Here is a 20,914-nt window from a genome sequence, read left to right on the forward strand (position 1 = left end):
TAAAAAAGAGGATAGTTTAATGAAACTAAAATACAATGACACTAATCAACGACACTATAACCCACCCCTGTAAGAGCAGGAACCGAATGTGCAGAATGTGTAATGAAAGGGGGCACTCTGGCCCTTAAGACAGGGGTGCAAGTGGAATTATTTCAGAAGATAGGTTAAGTTCACTGAAGATGTCTTTTAAAAAGGTAGAGAGTGGTGTCTTGCTAATTACTATTGTCTTTTAAGACAGGATCGGGGACAGACCCTCCTCAAATACTTTTACGTATTGAGCCAGGCATCTAGGCGCGTTCAAATAGGTTCCGTCAGCATTGTGATATTTTAAGTCGTTGTTTCTAATGATATCCAGCGATGAGGTGTACTCATGTTTCAATGTTTCAGTGACCAACTTGATTCGGGTGAAGTACGAGGAAGCAAAGGGATGAGCCAGTGTCTCCAATTGGTTGAATCAGCTTCAGTGGCGATCAGCTCCAAAATGGCTGCATCGCAGAGTGGCAATCAGTCTGTCAGAGTCAGCGCTGGGTGCTTTCAGTGGCTTTAAAAGCATCATAAAAAGGTCAAGCCAGCTCGAAATCAGATCCAAGGTAGAAAACAGGTTCCAGGGTTTTTACTTAAATTCTGGTTGCTGGGGTTCGAGGGGCAAGGTAAGTCCTTGTTCTGCATTTCCCGGTCAGGGAGATGGCAAGGCTTGTCACCTCCGGTGTGAAGATTCTCGGGTACTAGAGTTCTCAGCTTCAGTAGGCCTTGTCTAGCCGGCAGATCATCCCAAATGGTCTTCTTGGATGATGGAGAAAAAAAGCCTGCCCTTTACTTTGAAGTCTTTGTCTTCTCCTGTATGGAAGAGGACTTTCAAGCAGACTGTATCAACAACTTACAAGTGTAATCTGTTTTCTTCAGTAGTCAAACGATGTTTCAACAGAGGGGGTAGTTTCATTCCCTTAAATAGGCAATCTGCTACAGTGGATTGTTTCCCTTCCAGCCATCTGTTAGGGGTCCAAACCTGGCCGCTGTTTCAGAGTCTGCTGCCTGGTGATGTCAGTGCCAGAGTGCTTTGTCAACAGGAAGTGGTGATAGGGCACAGGAAGTTTGGGAGCTCTACAAACTCCCAGGATGGTGGAACCCCTTTCTTGCTGGAATGTTCTCTCCTAGGCTACTCTATCTACTATGTGCCCTTCCCCTTACTGCATACATCAACAGGTCTCTATTAATTGGTGTGAGCTCTCTGGTGTTCACACAGGGCTTATCTTTGAAGCAGTGGCTTGCAGCTAAACCCCGGGGAGATATCCTGTGGTGACAAGTCTTCTGAGAAAGAATAGAGGGATTCCTGGGTTGATCCCAAACAGCCATTTGTTCCCATGTCCTGAGACACATAACACCCTTTCACTAGTAACCACTCTGACAATAATGAAATAAATAGCCTTTAGCCAGATTCCCAGAGACCACCATGTCAAAATCCGACATATTTTATATTTAGAGTTTAATCTGCCACCAGGCTCTGGAAGCACACAAGTATGTACATTAATTTAGGATTAGAATTGCCCATGAATAAAGGAAGACCCTGACTGCTGGACATTTAGGTGTTATAAGATTGCAGGTAGGAATGCACATGTCACTTTGTAACTACTTCCCTGGCAAACTACAACCACCTACTTATGGGTGTTAGTAGACAGGCTCAGCAGAGAGACTTGACTGCACTAAGCTTTTTAGCATGGACATTATGGAAGTGGGGCCTGAATAGCAGTTTACTCCCAGAGGCAACATTACCCACATCATGTTAAATTACATTTCGTTTGTAAAAGGTCAGTCTATTCTGCCCTCACAGATGGAATTCTATCACAGCAATCCGAACTAAGTGTCAGACTAGTCTGTCTTCCTGTGCTTATCATAACTCAAATGAAGCAGTTAGCCAGCACCTGATCGGCAACAGTAGGTGTCTGAGACCAACAATACCGGCTTGTGACCTGTTAACAGTCAGTAGGTCATATACAAGGTCCACAGAGGTGTTCCACACAAATGTCTTTATGTGTATGCATATGCACTAGGAAACCTGCTGTAGAGTGCTCTCAAATTTAGTATGAAACCTTTTGCTGAGGTTCCTGTGCAGAGGGGGCCTCTATGGAAAATGGATATCCTTGACTTATGTCTGTTTAAAAGTGACAATGTTGATCCTTAAATATTGTTAGCAAAGGAGCTCCACATCATGTGGGGCTAGAGTTACTAAAGGTTCTCCAGCTGGAATGTGTACAGCATGTGGGGCTAGAGTTTCTAAAGGGTCTGCAGCTGGAATGTGTACAGCAGGTGGGGCTAGAGTTTCCAAAGGATCTGCAGCTAGAATGTGTACAGCATGCAGGGCTAGAGTTTCTAAAGGGTCTGCAGCTACATTGTGTACAGCACGTGAGGTTAGAGTTTCCAAAGGATCTGCAGCTGGAATGTGTACAGCCTGTGGGGCTAGAGCGTCTGAAGGATCGGCAGCTAGAATGTGTACAGCATGTGGGGCTAGAGTGTCTAAAGGATCTGCAGCTGGAATGAACACAGCAGGTGGGGCTAGAGTTTCTAAAGGGTCTGCAGCTGGAATGTGTACAGCAGGTGGGGCTAGAGTTTCTAAAGGGTCTGCAGCTGGAATGTGTACAGCAGGTGGGGGCTAGAGTTTCTAAAGGGTCTGCAGCTAGAATGTGTACAGCATGCAGGGCTAGAGTTTCTAAAGGGTCTGCAGCTACATTGTGTACAGCACGTGAGGTTAGAGTTTCCAAAGGATCTGCAGCTGGAATGTGTACAGCCTGTGGGGCTAGAGCGTCTGAAAGATCTGCGGCTAGAATGTGTACAGCAGGTGGGGCTAGAGTTTCTAAAGGATCTGCAGCAGGAATGTGCACAGCAGGTAGGGCTAGAGTTTCTAAAGAATCTGCAGCTCGAATGTGCACAGTAGGTGGGGCTAGAGTGTCTAAAGGATCTGAAGCTAGAATGTGTACAGTGTGTGGGGCTAGAGTGTCTAAAGGATCTGCAGCTAGAATGTGTACAGTCTGTGGGACTAGAGTTTCTAAAGTGTCTGCTTCTAGAATGTGTACAGCACATGGGGTTAGAGCTTCTAAAGGATCTGCAGCTGGAATGTGAACAGCTTGTGGGGCTATAGCTTCTGAAGGATCTGCGGCTAGAATGTGTACAACAGGTGGGGCTAGAGTGTCTAAAGGATCTGCAGCTACAATGTGTACAGCAGGTGGGGCTAGAGTTTCTAAAGAATCTGCGGCTAGAATGTGTACAGCATGTGGAGCTAGAGCTTCCAAAGGATCTGCAGCTAGAATGTGTACAGCACGTGGGGCTAGAGTGTCTAAAGGATCTGCGGCTAGAATGTGTACAGCATGTGGGACTAGAGTTTCCAAAGGATCTGCAGCTAGAATGTGTACAGCAGGTGGGGCTAGAGTGTCTAAAGGATCTGCAGCTGGAATGTGTACAGCAGGTGGGGCTAGAGCTTCTAAAGGATCTGCAGCTGGAATGTGTACAGCCTGTGGGGTTAGAGCATCTAAAGTGTCTGCGGCTAGAATGTGTACAGCAGGTGGGGCTAGAGCGTCTAAAGGATCTGCAGCTAGAATGTGTACAGCATGTGGGACTAGAGCGTCTAAAGGATCTGCAGCTGGAATGTGTACAGCTGGTGACTAGAGCGTACAAAGGATCTGCAGCTAGAATGTTTACAGTGTGTGGGGCTAGAGCATCTAAAGGATCTGCAGCTAGAATGCGTACAGCAAGTGGGGTTAGAGTTTCCAAAGGATCTGCAGCTAGAATGTGTGGGGCTAGAGCTACTAAAGGATCTGCAGCTGGATGTGTACAGCCTGTGGGGCTAGAGCTTCTGAAGGATCTGCAACTAGAATGTGTACAACAGGAGGGGCTAGAACGTCTAAAGGATCTGCAGCTAGAATGTGTACAGCATGTGGGACTAGAGCGTCTAAAGGATCTGCAGCTGGAATGTGTACAGCTGGTGACTAGAGCGTACAAAGGATCTGCAGCTAGAATGTGTACAGTGTGTGGGGCTAGAGCATCTAAAGGATCTGCAGCTAGAATGTGTACAGCAAGTGGGGTTAGAGTTTCCAAAGGATCTGCAGCTAGAATGTGTGGGGCTAGAGCTACTAAAGGATCTGCAGCTGGATGTGTACAGCCTGTGGGGCTAGAGCTTCTGAAGGATCTGCAACTAGAATGTGTACAACAGGAGGGGCTAGAATGTCTAAAGGTTCTGCAGCTAGAATTTGTACAGCATGTGGGGCTAGAGTTTCTAAAGGATCTGCAGCTGGAATGTGTACAGCCGGTGGGGCTAGAGTTCTAAAGGATCTGCAGCTGGAATGTGTACAGCCTGTGGGGCTAGAGCTTCTAAAGGATCTGCAGCTAGAATGTGTACAGCAGGTGGGGCTAGAGCTTCTAAAGGGTCTGCAGCTGGAATGTGTACAGCAGGTGGGGGCTAGAGTGTCTAAAGGATCTGCAGCTGGAATGTGTACAGCAGGTGGGGCTAGAGTTTCGAAAGGGTCTGCAGCTGGAATGTGTACAGCAGGTGGGGTTAGAGTTTCCAAAGGATCTGCAGCTGGAATGTGTACAGTACATGGGGCTAGAGCGTCTAAAGGATCTGCAGCTAGAATGTGTACAGCAGGTGGGGCTAGAGTTTCGAAAGGGTCTGCAGCTGGAATGTGTACAGCAGGTGGGGCTAGAGTTTCTAAAGGGTCTGCAGCTGGAATGTGTACAGCATGTGGGGCTAGAGTTTCTAAAGGGTCTGTAGCTGGAATTTGTACAGCAGGTGGGGGCTAGAGTGTCTAAAGGATCTGCAGCTGGAATGAGTACAGCAGGTGGGGCTAGAGTTTCTAAAGGGTCTGCAGCTGGAATGTGTACAGCACGTGGGGTTAGAGTTTCCAAATGATCTGCAGCTGGAATGTGTACAGTACATGGGGCTAGAGCGTCTAAAGGATCTGCAGCTAGAATGTGTACAGCAGGTGGGGCTAGAGTTTCGAAAGGGTCTGCAGCTGGAATGTGTACAGCAGGTGGGGCTAGAGTTTCTAAAGGGTCTGCAGCTGGAATGTGTACAGCATGTGGGGCTAGAGTTTCTAAAGGGTCTGTAGCTGGAATGTGTACAGCAGGTGGGGGCTAGAGTGTCTAAAGGATCTGCAGCTGGAATGAGTACAGCAGGTGGGGCTAGAGTTTCTAAAGGGTCTGCAGCTGGAATGTGTACAGCACGTGGGGTTAGAGTTTCCAAATGATCTGCAGCTGGAATGTGTACAGTACATGGGGCTAGAGCGTCTAAAGGATCTGCATCTGGAATGTGTACAGCAGGTGGGGCTAGAGCGTCTAAAGGATCTGCAGCTAGAATGTGTACAGCAGGTGGGGCTAGAGTTTCTAAAGGGTCTGCAGCTGGAATGTGTACAGCACGTGGGGTTAGAGTTTCCAAATGATCTGCAGCTGGAATGTGTACAGTACATGGGGCTAGAGCGTCTAAAGGATCTGCATCTGGAATGTGTACAGCAGGTGGGGCTAGAGTGTCTAAAGGATCTGCAGCTACATTGTGTACAGCACGTGGGGCTAGAGCACCTAAAGGATCTGCAACTAGAATGTGTACAGCAGGTGGGGCTAGAGTTTCTAAAGGATCTGCAGCTGGAATGTGCACAGCATGTGGAGCTAGAGTTTCTAAAGAATCTGCAGCTAGAATGTGCACAGCAGGTGGGATTAGAGCATCTAAAGGATCTGCATCTAGAATGTGTACAGTGTGTGGGGCTAGAGTGCCTAAAGGATCTGCAGCTACATTGTGTACAGCACGTGGGGTTAGAGTTTCCAAAGGATCTGCAGCTAGAATGTGTACAGCAGGCGGGCTAGAGCACCTGAAGGATCTGCAGCTGGAATGTGCACAGTGTGTGGGACTAGAGCTTCTGAAGGCTCTGCGGCTAGAATGTGTACAACAGGTGGGGCTAGAGTGTCTAAAGGATCTGCAGCAGGTGGGGCTAGAGTTTCTAAAGAATCTGCAGCTAGAATGTGTACAGCATGTGGAGCTAGAGCTTCTAAAGGATCTGCAGCTAGAATGTGTACAGTACGTGGGGCAAGAGTGTCTAAAGGATCTGCAGCTGGAATGTGTACAGCATGTGGAGCTAGAGTTTCTAAAGGATCTGCAGCTATAATGTGTACAGCAGGTGGGGCTAGAGTGTCTAAAGGATCTGCAGCTACAATGTGTACAGCAGGTGGGGCTAGAGTTTCTAAATAATCTGCAGCTAGAATGTGTACAGCATGTGGAGCTAGGGCTTCTAAAGGATCTGCAGCTAGAATGTGTACAGCACGTGGGGCTAGAGTGTCCAAAGGATCTGCAGCTGGAATGTGTACAGCATGTGGAGCTAGAGTTTCTAAAGGATCTGCAGCTAGAATGTGTACAGCAGGTGGGGCGAGAGTGTCTAAAGGATCTGCAGCTGAAATGTGTACAGCATGTGGAGCTAGAGCTTCTGAAGGATCTGCGGCTAGAATGTGTACAACAGGAGGGGCTAGAGTGTCTAAAGGATCTGCAGCTACAATATGTAGAGCAAGTGGGGCTAAAGTGCCTAAAGGATCTGCAGCTGGAATGTGAACAGCCTGTGGGGCTAGAGTTTCTAAATAATCTGCAGCTAGAATGTGTACAGCATGTGGAGCTAGAGCTTCTAAAGGATCTGCAGCTAGAATGTGTACAGCACGTGGGGCTAGAGTGTCCAAAGGATCTGCAGCTGGAATGTGTACAGCATGTGGAGCTAGAGTTTCTAAAGGATCTGCAGCTACAATGTGTACAGCAGGTGGGGCGAGAGTGTCTAAAGGATCTGCAGCTGGAATGTGTACAGCATATGGAGCTAGAGCTTCTGAAGGATCTGCGGCTAGAATGTGTACAACAGGTGGGGCTAGAGTGTCTAAAGGATCTGCATCTACAATGTGTACAGAAGGTGGGGCTAGAGTTTCTAAAGAAACTGCAGCTAGAATGTGTAAAGCATGTGGAGCTAGAGCTTCTAAAGGATCTGCAGCTAGAATGTGTACAGCACGTGGGGCTAGAGTGTCTAAAGGATCTGCAGCTGCAATGTGTACAGCATGTGGAGCTAGAGCTTCTAAAGGATCTGCAGCTAGAATGTGTACAGCAGGTGGGGCTAGCGTGTCTAAAGGATCTGCAGCTGGAATGTGTACAGCATGTGGAGCTAGAGTTTCTAAAGTGTCTGCGTCTAGAATGTGTACAGCACGTGGGGCTAGAGCTTCTAAAGGATCTGCAGCTGGAATGTGTACAGCCTGTGGGGCTAGAGCATCTAAAGTGTCTGCGGCTAGAATGTGTACAGCAGGTGGGGCTAGAGCTTCTAAAGGATCTGCAGCTGGAATGTGTCCAGCCTGTGGGGTGTAGGGTGTCCTAAACGTTTGGACTATTATGCTGCAACATTTGGTGCTGTGGGCTTAGGAAATCCAAGATGGCGGAAAAGCCCACATTTGCGCCAGAATCCAGGAGAACCGTGCAGTTTTGCGCACACCAAAATGGTCCCCTGACCTGCCACCCACCAGTGAAAAGAAACATGGTTCTGTTCAAAACCCGTTTTATTAATGTCAAAAATTGCTAAGATCATGGGCCCGAAACCACCAAACAAAAATCCAACTATGGATGAGTGTTTTACTTTACTCTACTACAGATCCACATCAATGCCATGTCAAGCAAGGATCATCTACTATCAAGTAAAATCCTTTCTTTTTGAAATGTATTAATTTAAGACAGCTGTCAAAAATAGGTGCAGTACCGGCATTGGACAATGACCAGCGCTGGCGCTCTATAAATCCTGACAGGAGAGCTGTCTTGCAGAAATGTGTCGTGAGCAGAAGGGGGTCTTATGTAATTAAAAGTTCAAAAGACTTGCCTTCCTGAGAACCATTAACACCTCAGAGACACACACAACAGCCCAGGATATCACATGGCCCTGTTGATTGAGAGGGAGGAGTTTCTCCTGCAGCCTACAGGACCCAACACAAAAGACCCTTTCAATTGAATAGAAATGCAGATTTGGGTGTGGACTGTAAACAGAGCGCTGCCTGGTAGGAGAGACATGTGATCCCTGACTCCCCCAGTTCCTAGGGGCGGGCCAGACAGGACTGTGGATTCATATTGCAGCAAATATATGTTTAAGTTAAATGCTTCTAAAATCTTGTATTACGCTCACAGAAATGTACAATTTGGGGATCCTGAAAATGAAAAACGCCATCACGATTTGAGCCCAAATTCCATTTTGTGCGGTGTTCTGGGACCGAACCTCGCTATTTATTAATATTGCAGACACTGTGTTTAGGATAGAGACATAGTAATTTCCAGTAATATGCTCACGGAAGGGGTGCAGGTCTGTGTAAATTTTGAGGAAAAACCAATATGGCGAAAGTCACTAAAAAGCACAAAATGTTGCCATTTGTGAACCCAGGCTCTGAGGGGGATCAGAGTTGGGGGAGAGTGTATCTTAAATTAATCTGTGAAATGTGTCTGTAATTTCAATGACGTGTGTATCTGGGAAACCTGTTAGTTATGAAAAATGAATTTTCTAAGTAAAAGCAAAGGGGCGTTTCTTCAATAGACTGTAAGACTCTGACTCACTCTGACACACTATCCCTTCTCAAATCAGGTCACAGAGAATCCTTGACCTATCAAATCATAAGAGGGTTGGGCATGCAGAATGAGCCGACCCACCCACTTTTAAAACACATAAAAAGAGACTGCTTGGACAGGCAAGAGATTCACTTTTCCATTTTCTTGCTGAGCATTTTGACGGACGACTTCACATCCAGATTCCAGACTTTACATTTAGAGATCCCGAACTTAACTCCAGAACTTAAAGCAAAGGCCTAACCCACAAGCTGAGAACTCTTCTCAGCAGGCCTTCAGAATCCAGCAATCCAACCAAACTATTCTACAGCCGGAAGAGCTGTTGGATTCTTTGCCAAGAACGTTTTCCAGAACCGGCAGCAGACCCAGAAAGCAGTGCTGTATCCAGAATCCACTTGATCCAGACCAGCGGAACCAGAGACCAGACCGCTGTGAAGTGCAGAGCAGAGCTGACCCAGAGAGCTGTGACTTCAGAACCAGCCGCCAGGAGTCCAGTTCAAACCTGCTGACCAGACCTTGATGGCCTATTTCAAATTCATAGCGTGAGTACTCAGCCAGAACTGTGTAAAACCAATCTCTTAGTTTGAAATAATCTAATTCAAACTATTTTAACCTATTAGAACTGCATCATAAGGAATTGTATGTCCATCCTGTTGATTTAAACCTTCCAAGCGCATCTGTCATTCTGAAACTGTAATTTAATTTCTGAAAATCTACCTCCACTAAATCGTCCGTATCTCTTGAACCGTTTGTGCTAGAAGCAAGTTTTAACTTTCACTTTCCAACAAGCCTAGAACGACTTGCTACTCCTTATAGTTCCTCCGCAATCGCGATCGACGCACTCGGAAAAAAGTGCTGTGAATTGACAGTTTGCTTCATATCAACCATGTGTAAAATATTTGTCTTTTGCTTCCATTACTGAATCCCGTTTTCAACCTGATAACCATCCCTGAATCATCGGTAGGGCTGACCTGCACTGATTTAAAGTATCTCTCACTCACCCTGAACCTCTAGAGGGAATTAAAACCATTTTCAGCATATTTTTCACTTCATTGCCACCACATTTAAAAAGTTCTTGCCTACTTTAAAATCATAATTGTTTTCCTCTAAAACAGGTATGATGGGGGAACGGTCTAACCCACCTGCTGTACACATTCCTGCAGCAGATCCTTTAGACGCTCTAGCCCACATGCTGTACACATTCTAGCTGCAGATCCTTTAGACACTCTAGCCCCACCTGCTGTACACATTCTAGCCGCAGACACTTTAGATGCTCTAACCCCTGTCCAGTGACTCCAATCAAGCACTTCCACTAAGTCAGTGCCTTGTCTGGGATTGCTCAAGGGAAGTCCTTATTTATATATTTTTATGACAAGTTATACTCTGGATGATAAACCCTTGGGGGGAACTGGAAATTTGTATTGCATTTTGTATTCCTGAGAATTGTGTGCTCTCCTTCCATCTCCTTATCTTGCATAGGGGGTGAGGGAATTGTCAAAGAAAAAGTGATCACATTATCTTTTGTTGAAATCATGTCAAGTTTATTTCTGTGCTGCATTTTTCCCTCATTGCTTTCATTGAAACCATAAAAGTATTTTCTGCTATTTTATCCTTCCTATACTAACTCCTCAATGATTGTAAAGAAGTGTGCTAGTGTCAGATTATCTATTGTCGATCAACATTATATTCATATGCCTAGGTGTGATATCAAATATTAATTTATTATAAAAGTGTGATATATATTGTTTAATTTTTCCAATAAATCTTTTAAATTGCAAAACAAACCTACTTCTTGGCTCAGTGAGGTCAGGGGGATTCATAGAGAGGGGAGTTATATAAGGGTTTATCATCCAGAGTATAACTTGTCATAAAAATATATAAATAAGGGCTTCCCTTGAGCAATCCCAGACAAGGCACTGACTTAGTGGGAGTGCTTGAATAAGCTGAGATCAGGGAAGCAATTTGCTATAAAGCAGGGGTCTGCAACCATTGACTCTCCAGATGTTTTCAACTATTTTAGTTTAAGTCCAAAACATCTGAAAAGCCACAGATTGAAGTCCCCTACTAATGGGATTGAGGGATCATGAGCAAGGTATACAATACAACTCTTGTGCTTTTATTTCTGGGAAGCTATTCATGGAATATCCCACCAGCGAGCCTGTTTTATTCAAAGTGCAACCAAGCATAGGTTTTAACTTGGTGCTGCATCATGGCAAGGCGATTCTACGGCAATGACGTTACCTTCAGGAAAGACATATCTTCATTGCTTGGCACATAGGTGATCTCCAAATTTTCCAGCACGATCTCACAGTTGTTGTATGCATTTTGAAGATTGTGATAGTGGGCATCCAAATGTTCAAGCAAGGCGAGCTTGTTGCTTGTTCCCTGGCAAACTGAAAAAGAGGTGAAATTCCATTTTAATTTCAGGCCTCAACGGAACACTTCAAAGTTATAATGTAGTCCAAAACTTAGGATAGACTTAAACAACAGTGGTGTTCTGTTTAAAACCAGCTGGACTTAAAACCCTGATATCAAAATAGTACACAACGGTAATGAAAAGCATTTTGTTAAGTAGCACCCACACAGCATGCGCGGTCGACGGCCATTTTGTCTCTGCTATAGGCCTCATTACAGAACATGTCTACCAATGCAAGGGCAACTTTGAATGGTATTCCCACAAGAGAAAAAGGGCAAGGTGCAAGCATGTGGGAGGTATTGCAGAAACTTTGCACCTGTAAAAGTGCAATTAGCACTAGGAGAAAAATTATTTTACTACAAAAAACAAGTTCTTTCAGTGTATTTTTGTACCAGCGCAAAGGATTAGGATTAGGGAAAACATTGCTCCAGTGGAAACAGTGCATTGAAATAATGCTTTTTACACTAGGGAAATGTTTGCTCCAGTACTAACTGCATTTGCATTGGTGCACAGATTATTTAGTACCGCTTTTATTCTTTAACACATGTTTTGCCCCAGGAATAAAGTTTCCTGTTATGCTCTGTGCCTCTGATGTTTAAACCATAAGCTTTCCTTCATCCCAGAATCCTCTGGGCTGCTTGCTAAGAACCCATTCCCAGTTATGAGGGTACAACATGCATTTTTAAGATTTGTAATAACTACATTTCATTCCATGCATCCCCCTTACTTTGCCTTACTAGAGCACTGCAGTTATAACTGAAGTACAGAGCTACAAGCATGGGGTTGCTCTTCTTTTTAGGTAGTCGGTGATAGTCATCTCGTCACAAATTATCATTGAGTCCATAGCTGAGTTAGTCCCCAAAGTGCTAGGGGCCCAAACAATGATGCTGCCAAGGGCTGTATCTTCATGTGAGAGGGTAGGTGGGCCCCATGTACAACCTTAAACACAGGGGCTGAAATTTACTAATGAAAAGACAATTGTGTGTATGAAGGTTAAATTCAAGAAATGTATATGTAGCTTTAATGAAATGTACACTGTCCAACAATGTGGAAATTAGAGTCATAGATTGGCAAAAACGCATAATAATTATAATGACAAAAACACAAAACATAATGCACAAATCACATGAGTAAAGTGCATGCAATAGCAGCAAGACATATCTAAACCCAGTGCAATGTGCTCAACATCAGACATCAACACGTGATATAAGTCACATGAATAGGTGCATATAATAGCACTTTTTGCCAATCAAACGGCCCTTCTTCGACTCCTGAGCGTTTCTCCCAAAATGCACCTGCATTGGTACCGATTTACTAAACAGCAGGGAGTTCCATTTATGCTTCAGTCTGCTCCCAACTTCCGCTTCCTGCACACACCATGCCTGTGCTTGTCAGGGATAGGATACTGTACATACTGTCTCGGATTAGGCTTAAAGACATTGGGCCCGATTCATGGAATTTTTTGCACGGTGCAACGTGACTTTTCATTGATGAAAAGTCACTGTGCTTACATTGCCAACACACACCATGATTCATGGAACAGTGCAAAGTGTCTGTTCATTCAGAGTCACTTTGCATTGCTCCACCCTGATTTATGGAGCAGTGCAAAGTGTTTTTAAAGTGCAAAGTGACATAGCACAGCAGAAATACACTTTGCACTGTTCCATGAATCCGGGTGTTTGTTGGCAATGAAAACTCACTTTTCACTGTGCAAAACATTCTATGAATCTTGCCTTTTCACAATCACTGATGGATGGGCAGGACGATGGTAATGGCCCACCCACCCAATGTATCGACCAACCAAAGCCAGGGCCATTCCAGAGGGCATAGGCACCCTCTCCAAGCATGTACATGTTCATGGTGTTTATTGCCATTCGCACCCTAACAAAATGCTCAGGGTGCTAATGGAGGTAGGTCTCCGGGAATCATGCATTCAGCATGTCAAGCATTCTATTTCAAATAAGTGATAACAGGGCTGCTAATAAAATAATGAAAGGAAACTCTTTCATCTTATTAGCTATTAAATTGGTCTTGTATAGCCCCCTTCTGCTATTTTTGTTGGCCTCGCTGCATCCGTAGTGTAGGTTTTTTGACAGAGAGGCAGCGCAGGGGAAGCAAATAAGCACAAAAGAAGACAATCTGCAGGAAAATGTGTCTTGTATATAAAAAGGTATGGGGAGTAGATGGGATTTGGGAGGTGAAAAAAATGAAAAAAGAAAAGAGACTCCTTGGAACAAAGGCTTGTATCCTGCATTCTGAGACCCATGTTCTAATTGAGCAATAGTGCTCGCGTGGCAGGATGGATTGTCCAGTAATGTCCTGGAGCTCAGGTTATAGGCCTGGGCAAGCGTTTGGCCCCTTTGACATTATCGGTCAATCCACCCACCACCATGGATATGTTTTCTATTAGCACCCCAGGGCTGAGTGCCAAGGTACTAATAGTGTTTGTTAGGAAACAAATAGACCTGAAGTGGGTGTGCAGTTTGCAGCAGGGCATGCGATGGAAATGTGGGGCAGGCTCCAGAAGGAGCCTTTTTTCCATGTCTATGATGCAGCGTGCAGGGCCTAGGAAGAACCGGAAGCAGAATCTGATGAGCAGACGAGGGTGAGCATTCGTGAGGGAGGGAAGGTGAGCAGAGGCCGCTGCAGGCTGGGGGGAGTGTTGGGGATGGGCACAGGTGTACCAGGGCATGGCAGACTCAGGGAAAAGGGTACTGGCCTGGATATAACGAGGGCTTAGACTGTGAGATTCAGCCTATGTTCCTGCGATCCTGATTGGCTGGCCACTGCTCCCTTGTTGTGCTTCATTTCCATGTAAGCACTGTTTGTCTTGTCCATTGAACCACCACTGTAGCTCTGACATCTTACACATTTACACATAGGAAATACCTCATTACAACCTTGCCGGTATCCTGGCGGTATAGCCACCAGGATACCAGCAAAGGCTGTTACCGTTTCCGGCACTTGGTCCAGCAGCCTTGCCGCTGGATTACGGGTGCCGGCAGAGCAGTGTAAATCCCCATTCATGGAGTCGATAGGGGGATTCACCGTCATTGCCGTCACCAGCAATGCCGGTAACTAGGGCTTTTTTGGCTGGTAGGGTGTTTGATTTGCCTCCAGCATTTAGCTGGAGGTGCCCCAGGGGCCCCATCGGCACTCTCGTAGTCGGTTGGTCCAGTAAGGTGCCAGTATCCTTGGATACCAGCACTTTTTTACCAGACCGCCCAACTCAAAATGAGCCCCACTGTACAAATTGAGGATGGTCTTGTTCACCCACCAAACAGGAAGGTCCTGTCAAATTTCAATAACATCCACAAACGCGAAACTATCATCACTGTCAATGGAGATGATTGGCACTTAGCCAGGCTGGCAACACCAGTGGATACTTGTATTCAGTTGGTGGATGAGCCCACCATTGGCGCAGATCCTTCTGGAAAGCAGTAGCAGGATTGTGATGACCCAAGGTCAAGTGATCAAAGGACAAAGAAGGTGGCTGTCTCTTTGGTGAATTAGGAATGATAATTGAGAATGATAACCTAATCTGACAAATAAATAAGATACATTTCCTATGCAGTTCAGGCTGCACGTTCCTGATTTATTTATTTATATATTGAGGGAACAATGCTCCTTTGATCACAAAAGACCATACAATAGATATGAAGTCAGATTTGTCAGGAAGCGGCGAGCATCTTACAATAGGGTGCGTTCGAGTGACATTCTGGCCAGGTTGTGGAAGGAGGAAATGGAACAGTCACCGGGGCAAAACATCGGTGCACATACGTAGATTGAGGACAACCAGCATAAGACATTTTAATTGCAGGTGCACAGTACGGCCAGCTGTGTTAGGGATGTGACCATGATGGTGGAAGTGCTAGAGTGGAGGGACATGGGTAGGTTAGAGGCGAGGGAAAATGTTAGCTAGAATGCAAATTGGAGGTAAGTTAAGAGGGTAACTCCGAGGTGAACAGGTAGGAGTTTTGTTTTGAAGAAATCCATATGGACTGTTTTTCGTATGTCTGGGGGAAGAGAATTGACATAGAGGGAATCATATTATGTTATGTTATGTTATGTTATGTTAAAGGCATTTTCCAAGTGCACATACAGAACACGAGTGGGTCCATAAAAGAGTGTGCACCTTTTTTGAAAACACCAGCTGCCTTAAAATAAAAATAAAATTGTCGAGCAATCTACTTTATTGATCGCTCCTGCAGATGGGCCCTTTTTCGCCATGATCACTCATGGGCACTGTGTATCGGATGAGTTGCTGGTAAACCTGTAGAAGCAGATTATGTAATTGCATACAGCAGCAAATGCATTATTTAGTCTCCTTGTGTCCAGACATGGTGTCCGCCTGGTAATCGAGTGGTAACTGTAGAATGCATTTCAGAGGATGTCAGCCTCTTTCCAGCCGCTGCGATGTGCCTTTTGCAGGAACTTTCTTCTGTATATTGGTGACACCCAAGTGCAATAATACATACGGATATGACACAAAAGATGCCTTGTACGATAAGAATGGACATGTTTAAGCAATATCTAGCTCCACAGACTCAGGTTCCATTTTATTCACACGTTCTCGGTGTTTCATTAAAACGTCTCTTTCCACCTGCGCTCTGCAACCTTTGTCTCTCCAGATCTTTTGGACTACAACTCCCATCATTGCTTGGCAGCATATTCAATGTGGAAGGATCCTGGAAGTTGTAGTTCCAAACATCTGGGGAGCCACAGGCTGTTTTAATTGGAGTGGCGTAAATGATTCTCCCAAATATTTAGGGGTGACCAAGCGTAATAAGGCCGCCCAAATTAACCAAGGGGAGTCCGGGGGAGGAGGGTCCTCCCCCCTAAGTTTTTTTTTAAATAATGGATTAAAATAGTTCTTTTTCAGCGCACTTTCCGTAAAGAAATTGGGTAAAAAGCCATGCTTTTTTTTTAAAAAAAATCCAGTAGATGCAAGTCACAAACACTAAACAGGACCATTTTCAAACGCATTTATATGATGATTCTCCCCACAATATATACCAGTATAAAAAAAAACATGTTCATGCTGGCTGTTCCCATGCATTTCCATGCTTCCTGCAACAATATATGCCAGGATTCCAATATAAGACCACACTGTTTGGTTTGCACATAATGCCAGTAATGATACTATAAGAAAACAAAGCTTCGTCCGGGCCTGCCATGGCTCGGGCTGCCGGGCCGTTACCGGCCATGTCCACCCCCTGCCAGGGCGTGAAAGCCATATTGCATCCATGTTATTGTAGTGCTGGATCTCCTTTTTGGATAGATACCCTGTTGCATCACAGATAGGTTTGTGCGGTGTAAAGACCAGCGCATGCACATGCAGTCACGACTTTCACAACTTTGGGTGACACCAGTCACTTACATGTTGATCACAGAGGACGAGTGGCAGCCACGGATGAAGGGCAGGAAGGTGCGCTTAGAAGCCCTGGATGTATGGGCTTTGTAGCTCTCTCGCTAGCATTGTCCTCTCATTTCTAGGATGTTGTAAAAAAGAGGTTCACCTTAAAGAGCAGCCACAAAACGTTTTTAAAAGTTGTTTTTTTGTTTGTTCAATAATCGGTACCTACCCGCATCCAACATTTTATCCTTTTCAGATATTGTAATTGACCTGCCACACATTTCCTGTTTAGATTAACTCTTTGGAGCCACAATATCAAGACTTAATTTGCCCTCGTGAGAGCCGTTCGATGGGGATCCTAGTCATGCCAAAACTAAACGGCAGCCAGATGTCAAGCCAGATGCGCTGGAATGCGTTCACAGAAAAGACTGTGATCGGGGAAGTTGCCATTAAAGAGTGAAAGTGAGCTATTTTAACACCAAGCTATGTATTTATTTACCTGGGCCCAAATTACCTCAATTACTCTGGTGCTGTGTCCTTTCGCACTTATATGTTCACATACCAATTGCTGCAAAACGTCATTTTTCATTTGTGGTGTTAACTGATCTTTAGCGCCATCTATAAACCAAAACTATTGCATTAGAGTATAGATAGGGAGAAATGGTATACGAGGAAGGACACAAAACCTGTAGGTGTTTGGGATATTTCCCCTCCCATTGACTGCCCATGGCCATGCTAATCCCCATGGCCAGCCCTTCCTACACAGTTCCAGCAACTCCTTGCCTAAAACACCTTCTCATGGAAACTCTCTGAACGTGCTTAAATCAAACCTTACCGTGCACTCCAAGTACCTGCCAGGGTTTTTTCAAAGCAGTCTTCTGAGAGTTAATGATTTTATTGGAGTCGTGTAATAAAAATGTCTTCACCAGGTCTGGCGTCAGCCTCTCTATTTATAAGCACTATGTGTGTCTTTTACTGAGGTCGTGCTAAAAAGAAACTCTGGCAAAGCCAACAGTTTTGGCTTGTGTATAAGTATTAGGCGTTTGCCAGGCACTGCTATTAGATGCCCAGGTGCTCGCACCATTTTGCACCTGCTACCATCAATGGCCAGTTAATACCACCACAGCAGTGACTGGCACGTGCCTTTCCCATACCTAACAAAACACAAACTGTTAGCATTGCCAATTCTTGTTTAACTGGTTGGTCGGAGCAAATGTCTTTGCAAAAACACTGTGCACAGTGTCTGGCCTCTGACCTTTGACCTCGTCTTTCATTTTACAAGCGGGATATTTTTAGGCATACTCAGTAGGACAGGACTCAATAAGCTGATCTGAAAACTTGAAGTACTCGGCTTATAATATCTATATGCGTCATAATGTCCAGCTCTAGTTTTCAATGATGTATTTTATGTATTTATTGGTGTATACAATATATCAAAACCAAAGGCCACGCGGCAAAGCGCATTCAATGCAGCCCACCGAGCTATTGGGCCAGGCAATGGTAGGTGTGCACTCTATAAATACGGGGGGGAGGGACTTTTCAGAGCAAACGTAGACATTATACAGCTGTTTTCAATAAAAGCGGAAAGCGATTGTTAGTCAACACCAACGCCCGCCTGCCAGATCCAACAAGACTATTTGGAATAATATTAATCAAAGGTTTGTATACAGCTCTTCGGGAGGAGTGCTTACACTTCTAAGATCTGGAATAATCGCTGTTAGTGTTTCCCAGTGTAGTGGACCGCAATGTATTGACCTTTAAAGGGTGAAAGGCAGAGTCGGGCCGTGTTGGCATTTGAACTTGAGCGTGCATGGTGGCCTGGTATCAAAGCATTAAACTATCCTTCGGAACTAAAATCTTGTGTTTTCTTAAATATGCCAGACGTGTTAAATCTCATATCTCTGACTTTTCGCAGACTTGGCTTGGCTTTCCGTGAAAAGTAGGGCTTCAAATTGTGAGATTTCGCTTGTGATGCACCCCACCAGAAAATAGCAACTCGTATTCATCATGTGGCTGGATCAGCATACAGTCTCCTATGATGTGTTTGCTAATTTTGCTTGCTATTTAGTTCAATCACGCGCATCGGATCTACCCAGTATCATTGCGGAGATTTCCATGAAATTATGCTGCAGTTGTATTTGTAATGTGTGATTGCTGCTTCCTAGCCGCTAGAGGGCAGTGTAACATCAGTATTTCTCTTTCGTTACCGTGACGATGCACTCTCCCTCCTAGTACCAGCCCACGGAAATCCACTAGCGAGGCAGCGCCAGTTTACTCGGCGGAGACACTGTAAATTACGAACATCCCACACAGCACACCCACTAAGCACGCACTTCCCGCACAGCAAAGCTACTAAGACATGCACTTCCGGCACAGCACACCCAGTAAGACATGCACTTCCCTCACAGCACACCCAGTAAGACACACACTTCCCTCACAGCACACCCAGTAAGGCACACACTTCCCGCACAACACACCCAGTAAGACACACACTTCCCTCACAACACAGCCAGTAAGACACACTTCCCTCACAACACACCCAGTAAGGCACGCACATCCCACACAGCAAAGTCAGTAACACACACATTTTCCACACACACACACAGTCAGGCACACATTTCCCGCACAGCAGCCAGTAAAACACACACTTCCCTCACAGCACACCCAGTAAGACACACACTTCCCTCACAGCACACCCAGTAAGGCACACACTTCCCGCACAGCACACCCAGTAAAACACACACTTCCCTCACAGCACACCCAGTAAAACACACACTTCCCTCACAGCACACCCAGTAAGGCACGCACTTCCCACACAGCAAAGTCAGTAACACACACACTTTCCACACACACACACACAGTCAGGCACACATTTCCCGCACAGCAGCCAGTAAGACATGCACTTCCCTCACAGCACACTCAGTAAGACACACACTTCCCTCACAGCACACCCAGTAAGGCACACACTTCCCGCACAGCAATCCCAGTAAAACACACACTTCCCTCACAGCACACCCAGTAAGACACACACTTCCCTCACAACACACCCAGTAAGGCACGCACTTCCCACACAGCAAAGTCAGTAACACACACACTTTCCACACACACACACACAGTCAGGCACACATTTCCCGCACAGCAGCCAGTAAGACATGCACTTCCCTCACAGCACACCCAGTAAGTTACGACCTCCCGCACAGCACACACACTAAGGCATGCACTTCCCGCACAGCACACTCAGTAACACATGCACTTCCTGCACTACACACCTCCTTGTTTGATTCATTTCGAGGGAAAACACTCTCCTCTCACTTGCCAATATGTCAAATAGTTGGTCCTCGAAGAGGACATTTTACGAGTAGAGCGTGAAGGTCAGAGTGGGAGTAACAGAGCCGGGGCGCTGGAATGCACGTGATTAGACGTGGGCTTTGACGAATGAAGACACTCTAGTTTACCGGCTTTGAGACGCAGCTACTGTTTTACAAACCAGTCCATTTATTTTGCAGTCTATTTTTTGCATCAAATGCCCACACCTCACTCTTGAGTGAAGATTTCTCCAGTCCTTCAGCACCATGTCAAAAATGGGGGAAACTTGCATCAGCAAACACGCAACACCACAATCACAAAGTCAAACAAAGCTCATTGAAAGTATAAAAAAACTGCCGCAAGCACTGAGGATGCGAGCGGCTTTCTCACACGCAGATAGACCTTAGGCCATCTTGCAATCAGCAATCAAGGAGCGATATAACCAATTGAAAAGTGTATATCTAGCGCCTTCCATTAGCCTAAGCGTGTCAGCTGTACATGAAATGGGGGTGCACGCGGGCGGCAGACAGACATGTACACCTCATATATTATTATTCCAAAGCCATTCCTGCAGTTAGCAGAGCGCCTGCACGTTACTCCTAGAGGATGTGCGCATTAAAGCCCTGCATGTGCATATGCAGAACTCCACAGTCTACACTGGAGTTTAAGAGTGCGCGGCCTGCCAGTCTAAACAAGCATTTGCAATGCCAACAGTTATTTCTGGCTTTTTTGTTCTCATGGAAAAGTCATTTGCCAGGCACTGCTGTAGTGGTATTAACTAGCTATCGATGACAGCACGTGCAAAATGGTGTGAGTACCTGGTTATCTAATAGCAGTGCTGGCAAATGCCTAATAATTATAAAAAAGCCCAAACGGGTGGTTTTGCCAGTGCTTGTTTTTAACAAGACTTCAGTGAAGGACACACATTGTGCTTATAAATCGAGCGGCTGAAAGCAGATCTGGTCAAGACCTTTTTATTACACAGGTGGCTCATTTGCAGCTCAAATTATGTCATTAACTCTCAGAAGACTGCTTTGAAAAAAACACTGGCAGGCACTGTGAGTGCACAGTTTGATGGTAAGGCTTGAGAACAGAGCTCAAAGAGTTCCAATGGGGAGGTGTTCTAGGCAGGGAGGAGCAGGATCAGGGTGGCAATGGCCACAGGTATCAGCATTGCCATGGGCAGTCAAAGGGTGGGCAAATAACCAAACAGCACCTAGAAGCTTTGCCATTTCTC

The 20,914-nt window shown here is 45.4% G+C and overlaps 1 protein-coding gene across 1 annotated transcript in view; it reads right to left on the minus strand.

Moving 5' to 3' along the window:
- Nucleotides 1-20,914, minus strand: part of EGFR (epidermal growth factor receptor) — an 810,606-nt gene that overhangs the window by 273,225 nt on the left and 516,467 nt on the right. Inside the window, exon 2 of the mRNA XM_069648296.1 lies at nucleotides 10,841-10,992. Within this exon, the coding sequence (XP_069504397.1) occupies nucleotides 10,841-10,992 (152 nt within the window). The remainder of the gene's footprint in view (nucleotides 1-10,840; nucleotides 10,993-20,914) is intronic.

Source organism: Ambystoma mexicanum, chromosome 2q, assembly GCF_040938575.1.
Source record: "Ambystoma mexicanum isolate Mex_15411 chromosome 2q, UKY_AmexF1_1, whole genome shotgun sequence".
NCBI classification, from domain to species: domain Eukaryota; kingdom Metazoa; phylum Chordata; class Amphibia; order Caudata; family Ambystomatidae; genus Ambystoma; species Ambystoma mexicanum.